At 40.3% G+C, this 9688-nt stretch overlaps 1 protein-coding gene across 1 annotated transcript; it reads left to right on the forward strand.

Annotated features, from left to right (window-relative positions):
• Nucleotides 1-3414: 3414 nt before the first annotated feature.
• Nucleotides 3415-9174, forward strand: LOC140160649 (uncharacterized). The gene is made up of 2 exons (XM_072183915.1): nt 3415-4028; nt 7041-9174. The coding sequence occupies exons 1-2, from the start codon at nt 3913-3915 to the stop codon at nt 8389-8391; spliced, it is 1467 nt and encodes a 488-aa protein (XP_072040016.1). The 5' UTR covers nt 3415-3912; the 3' UTR covers nt 8392-9174.
• Nucleotides 9175-9688: the final 514 nt, after the last annotated feature.

A 9688-nucleotide genomic window follows, 5' to 3' on the forward strand; every position in this document is an offset into this window, starting at 1 on the left:
TATAAGGTCCTGAAGCTCTGCTCATCTGATGACTTTGCAATAAGGGCGGTGTCGTCAGCGTATCTGAGGTTGTTTATCTTTCGTCCTCCGACTGACACCTGACCTGTAACACCAACAAATGCTCTCCTCATGATGTACTCTGCATATATGTTGAAAAGGTACGGTGACAGAATGCATCCTTGACGAACGCCTTGGCCAATAGTGAACCACTCACTGTCTCCAATCTCTGGCTTCTTGGTTGTGATATAATGAGCAAATCAGATCAGTCACATGCTCGGAGAACCCCATTTCTTTCATTATTCTCCACAGCTGCCTATGCCGCACACAATCAAATGCCTTTGAGTAGTCATTGAAGCAAAGGTATAATGGTTGCTGGAATTCCCTATTTTTCTCCATTAAATTCCTCAAATTGCCAATTTGGTTTCTTGTCCCTCTTCCCCTTCTAAAGCCAGCCTGCTCTGGTGGTAATTCATTCTCAAGATGATTTCTAATTCTCTCAGCAATGATATGTAGGAGGACTTTACTAGCATGTGAAATTAAGGCGATGGTGCGGTTGTTAGCACATTCCCTTGTGTCTCCCTTCTTTGTTAAAGGTAGGAATACTGCCTTTTTCCAGTCCTCTGGCCATTCTTTACTGTGCCAAATCTTGTTACATAGTCTGTGAATTATTGCAACACCTTCCCCTTCACTCTCTTTCAACAGTTCTGCCTGGATGTTGTCAATTCCTGGTGATTTACCATTCTTGAGCCTCTTCATTGCTTGGTTAACCTCACTCATCAGGATCTCTGGTTCACTGTCAGTGTCTTCGCTTTCAACCCCATCTTCCTCCTCTGCATTGTCTTCTTGAGATGCATATAATTTTTCACAGTATTGTTTCCATCTTGATTTAATTTCTTCAACCTCCGTTAGGATGGTTCCATTTTCATCCTTCAGTACGTTGAGTCTTGGAATAGGTTTGGAAGTCAGTGCTTTGATATTTTTATACATATCTTTGGTGTTGCCTGATACACTATCCTTTTTTTTTCTTGGTGATGAAAGAAGTTGTATCTCTTCTGATTTGTTGCTGGATTTTCCTGTTCAACTCACGATACTCTCCACGTTGATCTTTGTTCTTCAAACCATTTGCTTTAACCTTTCTTCTTTGATCAGCCAATTTGAAGACCTCTTCTGTGAGCCAGGGTTTTTTCTTGCTCTTACATCTGGGAAGAGTCCCTTGAGCTGTTTCTGTCACTGCTTTCTTGATGTTTTGCCACAGTTCTTCTGGAGTAGATTCTTCGGAGTCAGTCTCCATTAGACTCTGGAACTGGTTCTTAACTTCCACTCTGTATTGGTCATTGATCTTGCTTACATCAAATCTGGCTGGTTTTCGCTGTCGCTTGATCCTCCTTAGTTTCATTTTCATGGTAGATATCAGAAGTTGGTGATCAGATCCACAGTCCGCTCCTGGGAGGGTCTTCGCAGATATGAAACTAGATTTCCATCTTCTTTGTACCAAGATGTAATCAATCTGATTTCTGGTGCTTTGATCTGGTGATGACCAGGTTTATAGTCGTCTTGGGTGTTGTTTGAAGTAGGTGTTGATGATTGCAAATTTGTTCTCTTGGCAAAAGTCAACAAGCATCTCTCCCCTCTCATTTTGTTCTCCTAAGCCATTACTGCCCATCACATATTTATTGGTACTCCTTGCTCCAACTTTAGCATTGAAGTCACCTGTGACGACAAGAATGTCTCTCTTGTGAATGCTGTCTATGGCCTGTTGTAGCTGGTCATAGAATTGTTGGATTCCTTCATCACTTGATGCAGAGGTGGGTGCGTATGCCTGGATTACTGACATGTTCATTGGTTTGCCTTGGATACGAATGGTAATGATTCTTTCATTTACCGGGTTATAACCTAGAACACATTTGGCGACTTCTTCATTGACTACAAAAGCAACTCCATGCTCTCTTTTACTTTCTGTACCAGAATAGTAAACAACGTGTTTACTTAGTGTGGTGAAATGTCCTTTTCCTGTCTATCTCATCTCTGAAATTCCTGTTAGGTGCACGTCATTTCTCTCTAATTCATTTGTTAGAATGTCTAGCTTTCCCAGATTCATCGTCCTGACATTCCAAGTCGCAATCTTCAATGTTGATTTCCAGAGGTTACGTCTGGCATTCTCCTTGGGATTATCAGCTTTCACGCCTCCTTGCGGCTTTAACGTGACAGCGTCATTGATGCCCAGACAGATGCCATGTGTTCTCTCTTCCCCAGTAGCTTTTGAGACACCTTCAGGCCTGGGGGTCTCACTATCCAGTGTCATATCTCTCTTTACGTTAGTTGTACTCATCATCATAGGTTTACTTGGCAATTAGTCGGTGGTGGTTTGCCGTTGCCTTCCACCATTGCGCAGTAGAAAGGAGACCATTCCCTAGACTCCAGCTAGTAGCTCTCCAATCTCTAGAAAAACCTGCCAGTAAGACCAGTCAATTGACTTCATCTTCTGCCTAGTAATCTCCTACTGAAATCTGCTGCTGCCCAGATCCAGTTGTGGATGCCGTTGGCTATTCCCCAAGAAAAGCTCATTTGGCTCTAGCTGACATTTCCTTCATCAGGGGTCCCACTACCCCACTCAAGCTGCCTTTTACTCAAGTTCCGGTAAAATACAGAAAGTTTTTGAGGTATTATGGGCTGCTCTTTGGACTAATAATCAGAAAGAGTAGCGAATTATATAGCTTAAATAAAAGTGTAACGCCTGTGCATGAATTTGAATCACTAAAAAAGTCGGATTTTTATAATTATCGAGAAAATAGGTCCACGTATTAAAAAATGGGCAGAAACGGGTTTACAGTCATGAGAGCATGTCAAAAACAGTGAGGGCGCTGTTTAGCGGCTCCTACCGGGAAAACGAGGTGGAAGACTACCCATACATATGTTAAACTTTCATCGATTTGCAATCGACTGGTTATCATTAAAATTCTCAGAAAGCGCCGAAAAGGCCTCAAAACGAATAAATAAAACTGGTGTTTTTACACGTATTTCAATGGGACGATTATTTAGTGGTGTGCGCCCTTAAAAGAGCAAGAATTATGTATGACAGGCTGTCATTAGCGTTGCGACGGCGAAGCGGGCGAACAGCGAAGCGTCGTTTTCGAGAATCGTTTTCACGAATCAAGTGAACTTGTTCGGTGTTTCAACACTTTAGCACACATTTGAAGCCATTTGACATATTTTCGACGACAACATATTATAAATCAAAAGCGTGTCTTGATATTACATTATGGGTATCGTTACAACATCCACTGTCTATCGGCACCGGTCACGCGGATACACACATCCACCAAGGGGAATGGATCATGACAAATTTAAACCAACATTTACATATGTACATGTACTTGTAGAGATTCATTCTGTAGCTAGACATATGGCGGCTATGCTGGACACTGCACTGTGACATGCATGCATGCTGACTATTTCGCTGTCAGTGAGCTGATATTGATAAACCTGATGTTTTTGTGAATTTTATACCGGTCCACGACAGGAGAGTGTTTTTTTTGTTACATACAACAAGTCAAAGGCCTAGGCTATCATGCCGGGCTATCATGGACATGGCTATCATGGTTTTTTTTAACTTTCTACTGGAATGGGCCTGATGCATGGTGGTGATATTACTTGTACGTAGTTCGGCGGTTCTAATTGTAGGCCTACATACTTCAAAATACCGAGCCGAGTACTACTACTAGCTAGCCTAGGCTCACTGTTACTCAGTGTAGCTAGCTTTGCTGCTTCCCAGTAGCGTGGATTTATCAGACTATATGATACTTTCATTCGTATACTAGATTTTGAAATCAAAGTCACAAAGGAATTATCCACAGAGATTCCACTAGAGGGACTTGTGTGACTGATTCTGATCGTCTGTCCAACAGACGGACAATGGAGGAGACCAAGTTGACCAACTACAAGCTTTGCACTAATTTATGTTGTCATGTCTGTGGACAATATGGTAACACATTAAAGCGTTGCACAAGATGCAGAAAAGTGCTGTATTGGTAAGAAAATTGAAGAAAAAAAGTGAAATCTTCATGCATGTACATGTACTGTATAGTAAAATACATTTAAAATAGACTTGGTGATTTATTAAAGCATTATTTACAATATTGTTTCATGCAGGCCAGCTCCATTCTTGGTTGAGCACTTTACTGTGGATGATTTACTAAGCTAGGGTGTGAGTGAGTCCCGGGAATTCGAGTCCCGCCCGATCGAGAATCCTATTACCCAGGCAGGAAATTCCCTACCCGTATCCGGGTACCGAAATTTAATTTAAGTTTTTTTTTTTGGTTTTGTAGTGTCCCTAGACCTAAATGCTAGGATCATTCATGGTTGAACTAAAAAAAAAAAAAATTGCATGATGTTTCGTGTTTTTAATATGAAAATTGATATTTTGTATTCATGTCATATCAAAATGCATTGAGCATGCAAATTATGCAAATTTTTATTTTTTTTTAGGTCAACCATGAATGATCCTAGCATTTAGGTCTAGGTCCGGGGACACTACAAAACCAAAAAAAACCGGTTACCCGCTTCGAAAAATGTGCGGGTACCGGGCACAAAATTACCCAAAAATCACACCCCTATGTCTATGATTTACCTTACTTGGATTTATTTATGTATTATAGTAATATGCACTCGTGGTCATCATTTGGCCATGAATTTTGAACTGGGTTGCATTCTTAATGGAGATTCAAGCATCCTCTTTCGAAGTGCTTGGTTCAATAGATTTCCACAACACAAGAAGCTTTTTTCAAAATTTCAGTTGATTCAGACATCAAATTTGCGACTTCAATATAGACATCAAATTTGCAAATTTAGGCCATACATGTATGTACTATGTACAACGAGAAACACTAACAACAAATTTCTCACGGCAAAACTGCTGTTTTGTGTTAGAGAATATTTCCAACAAGCCCCTACATGTACCAACAGTTGACTAATTGTGTAATGAAATATTTCCTCTACTACATGTAATGACATCATCTAGTCTTCGTCCTACCGTAGCCAGTATTCATGCTACATGGATTCAATGACACACGGGATGGGCGTACCACCAGTAAACTAACTCCATCATTCGTCTACACTGCATGTAGTCCTTGCCTTATACTTGCCAGTTGACGAATGACGGCAGCAGTAAAACTAGTAGTATTACCCCATTATGCCTATAATGTTCTTCTCAGATTGTATGGACCTTTTCTACATGTATGATAAGATAACTCATTTTTCAAATGAAAATAAATCATCCTTTAAATTAATGTCAAGAAAAAAGTCACCCATTCAAAATGCAAGGCCAAAATATAACGGACCGTTCAATACTTACACAGGGGGTGTTTTGACCGGAGTGTTTTGACAAAAAAAAAAGATTTCCTGGATTCTCCCCTTGTCTTCCCCTTTTCTCAATTTAAAACTTAACATTCCCACTCATGGTCACAAGTAGGCCGCATTAAAAAGTGCAGATTTCCCCCTCAAGACCCCAAAACAATTTGGATTCCCCCTTAAAACTCCCACCCCCTGGTGTAAATATTGAATGGTCCCTAGACGTTCTTTGTGTTCTGTACACAGTATACTCAAGCAGTAAGCGTAGCCAGCGGCCGAGGCCTGACAAAAAATGACAGAAAAAGTGCCCTCTGACAAAAAATGAAAGAGAAAATCAGGAGGGCAAAGGAAAAGAAAAAGGGCAAGGAGCCCGTTTGCTAGCAAAATTCAGGGCCAAAATAGTGTGAAATACAAAATTTTTACGCGCTACGCGCGCACATTGTAACAAGTCTGAATTGCCCACCATCACATGCCTAAATTATAATAAAAAGTACTATTAAGAAAAGAACTTGTATCATGCCCATGGATCATGCAAGTGCCAAATGTAGAGCAGGGTGTTGGCTAGCCATCCATCATTTTGGACAGGTTTGCTCCTGGGACAGGTAAAATGAATGCTTGTGATTATATGCTAAATTCTAAATATAATCCTTGAATATAAGTTCTGTGAACCAAAACAAGACCAGACAAACAAGGCTATAGGAATGGCTAGTATTTGAACTGACTGAACCCCTTTAGGGCAGAGGTCTGGTTTTTGTTTTCAGGGTCAAATTTTGGACAGGCAGTTTTGGTGAAAATAATGGGCATTTCCCAAATCCTAGCTAAGACCCTGATGCCCGGGGGGGGGGGGGTACTCAGTACAAATGACCATACAGGGACGTGCCGCAAACATGGGTAGCATTTTCAGCCTTCTGGTATATCAATGACCCCTTTTTCAAAGCTTATTTTGGTATATGAATGGGTCCTTTTTTCAAAATGTTCTCAATTTTTTCGGAAAACAGCCCAATTTTTCCTTAATCTAGCCAAAATTTTCAAAATTTTCCCAAAAACTAAGACAATTTTTGGTAAATTCGGCCGAAAATTTGGACTTTTGGTATATCAATGGGTCCAAATTTCTTGAAAAATTGGTATATTTATGGGTCTACTTCCAAAATCTCAGCGGCACGTCCCTACCAAAACCAAACTTGAGTACCCCCCCGGCCCTGATGTACAGTCCTGCAGTCAGAAGTCGACACTATTGACTGATTACATTTTTAATACCATAAGGCAATGCTAAGAAAATGGGTTGTCTCCCAAATAAGGTACATTGTATATGTGCTGTGCTTATGTGTGCAGGATTGAGACAAACCTTTTTTTTGTGCCCAAAATCATGTTAGTCAGGGCCTCAGATTCTACGAGAATCACTGAATCGATTGCCGTAATGATTCTCGTAATGTTTACTGCGAGAATCAATTTGTTTCATTGAATCATGCAGTAAGTGAAGCGACTCAGATACCCGCTCAGATGGTTTTTTGATTCCTGCAAACTGGCACAAAATCTAGGCCCTGTTACATGCCGGTACATGTATCCTCTGGTTCTGCTTTGAATGCTGTTGTTTGATTTAATTTTTTTATTTGTGTCTAATGCATGGAATAGAAAACACTTTTTAAAAAAACATGTTTTGTAAGAAATCTTTGAACTATGTTTTTTTTTTCCAGTTCCAGAAATTGTCAAATAAAGGACTGGTCATCTCATAAGCTGCTGTGCAACAAGGAAGCGAATATAAATTCAAGTACTCCACCAGTAGCCCAAGACAGTAGCACAAATTGTGAAAGAGGCTCACAACATGAAGACACCATAGTACATGTTCATGAACATCATGTGTGCAACAAGGATGTGACTAAAATACAAAGTATTCCACCAGTAGCCCAAGAAACTAGCACAAGTTTTGAAAGAGACTCACATCATGAAGATGACAGACTACATGTACCTCATGTGTGCAACAAAGACACAAAGAAAATACAAAGTACTCCACCAGTAGCCCAAGAAAACAGCACAAATTGTGAAAGAGACTTGCATCATGAAGATGGTAGACTACATGTTCACCATGTGTGCAACAAAGACACAAAGAAAATACAAAGTACTCCACCAGTAGCTCAAGAAAACAGCACAAATTGTGAAAGAGACTCACATCATGAAGATGACAGACTACATGTACCTCATGTGTGCAACAAAGACACAAAGAAAATACAAAGTACTCCACCAGTAGCCCAAGAAAACAGCACAAATTGTGAAAGAGACTTGCATCATGAAGATGGTAGACTACATGTTCATCATGTGAGCAACAAGAATACAAAGAAAATACAAAGTATTCCATCACCAGCCCAAGACCATGAAGAAAGAAGCACAAATTGTGAAAGAGACTTGCATTATGAAGATAGACTACATGTACCTCATGTGTGCAACAAGGACACAAAGAAAATACAAAGTATTCCACCAGTAGCCCAAGAAAGAAGCACAAATTGTGAAAGAGACTTGCATCATGAAGATGGTAGACTACCTTGTGTGTGCAACAAGCTAGACACAAAGAAAATACAAAGTATTCCACCAGCAGCCCAAGAAAGTAATGCGACTTGTGAAAGAGACTCGCATCATGTGAATGCCGATCAGAAGATGTGCACAGTAAGCAATCATACTTTGCAGTTAAAAAGTGACACAAATATCACTGTAAAATGTATGAAGGTAAAGCACAACCTGATAATCGATTCAAATATGAAGGGTAATGCAATACTTCAATATATTGCCACATCAGTGCACATACCTGTAAAGATATTGAAATTAGTGTGTAAAGGGAAGATAATGACAGGGGAAACAATAGATTTGTTTGTGAAGAATAAAGCTATATTCCAGGCTATAGGAGAAGTGGCAGAAAGTGAGGGAGATTTAGAATCTGGTCATATTGATTGCATAATGACACGCCTTGGAGTGGACAGAAATAATGCAATCAGGGCATTGAGAGATGCCCAAGGGGATGTCGTTGATGCAATCTTATACCTTGGGAATAAGTAGTAGTGTGGAGTGTATAACGTAACTTTGTGGTAAATTGTAAACGTCTACTGCTTGCATGAAAACCAGAATATATAGGTTGCAGTTTGTTTGTGTGGTATGGCAGCAGACTCCCTCCGAATTCAAATATTCGAAGGGTGGGGACATTTTGGGGACAAGTTTCAGTCCCTGTATGGGGATGAGATCGGGTAGAGGTGGATGAGATCGGGTGGAAGGGGACTCTCAGATTATTGTCAGGAGAATTGGTTTGGGCTCTTAAATGTACTAAAAATATCCACTTTTGGGGACAAGATGTGAGGAGGGCAGGCTCTGATCCAAAAATATGGACAAGTTTGAGTGAGGAATTTGCCAAAATTGTGCAAGATGGGGTTCATGGCCAACCCCATATATTATACAAATATTAAATGTCTATATGTGTGATGGTCAAATATCACGGTAGTCATGAGGTGATCCTGAAACATGATTGTTCCATTCCACGAGCCATTCTGGCTTGTGGAATGGAAGGATACATCTTTCACCATCAAATTTAAGACAGTTAATATTTTGTTTTATATCACTCATACATAAATTTTATTACTTAAAAATACTATTTAAGGTAGGAAATACATTTTCATCATCAGAACACCATGTTTTACATTTTCATCAACATAACACCATGTTTTGTTGACACTTCACATTTTGGGGTCCACCCCATGCATGCCATAACTAAATCGGCGAGTCAAAAAGTCAGAGTACATGGCCTGACACTTGGCCTACATGGCTGCATACTAAGGGGTGGTGCAATGTGTACCCAATTGGTGAATTATAGGGGGCAAAAGAATTTTGGCAGGCCAAAAGGGGGGTGGAGCAAGTGATTTTGGCAGGTCAAAAGGGGTCAAGTGATTTTTGGTAGGTTGAAAGGGGGGTCATGTAATTTTTGGCACAGATATTGTGGGCACCATTTCTATATTACACCCTATGGTATAGGAAAACATTAGGAACACATTCAAATATGCAAGATTTCCTTCTCGCTGGTCGCTGCGCTCGCATTACATGTATATGAAAAGACAATTTAAGGTTTTAAAATCGGCTTCCCCAAAATCTAACATGTGTAAAGGGAGCAAAGATTTTTTAGCATGTCAAAAGGGGCGAAGGTTTTGGCACTTCAAAAGGGGGGCAACAAATTTTGGCAGGGCCAAGGGGGGGGGAGGCAGGCAATTTTGGCAGACCACTTTCAGAATTCACCAACCCCCGGGGGTACACATACATGTATTGCACATGCACAGCCCCTAACCAGAGGATGATTTAAGGAAGCCCTATC

The sequence above is a fragment of the Amphiura filiformis genome, chromosome 9 (genome assembly GCF_039555335.1).
Source record: "Amphiura filiformis chromosome 9, Afil_fr2py, whole genome shotgun sequence".
Classification (NCBI taxonomy): domain Eukaryota; kingdom Metazoa; phylum Echinodermata; class Ophiuroidea; order Amphilepidida; family Amphiuridae; genus Amphiura; species Amphiura filiformis.

Bases quoted from the DNA above. Each gene is read 5' to 3' on its own strand.
- LOC140160649 (XM_072183915.1), top strand. From the start codon at position 3,913: ATGGAGGAGACCAAGTTGACCAACTACAAGCTTTGCACTAATTTATGT. The intron at 4,029-7,040 runs GTAAGAAAATTG...TTTTTTTTCCAG, and splicing joins TGCAGAAAAGTGCTGTATTG to TTCCAGAAATTGTCAAATAA.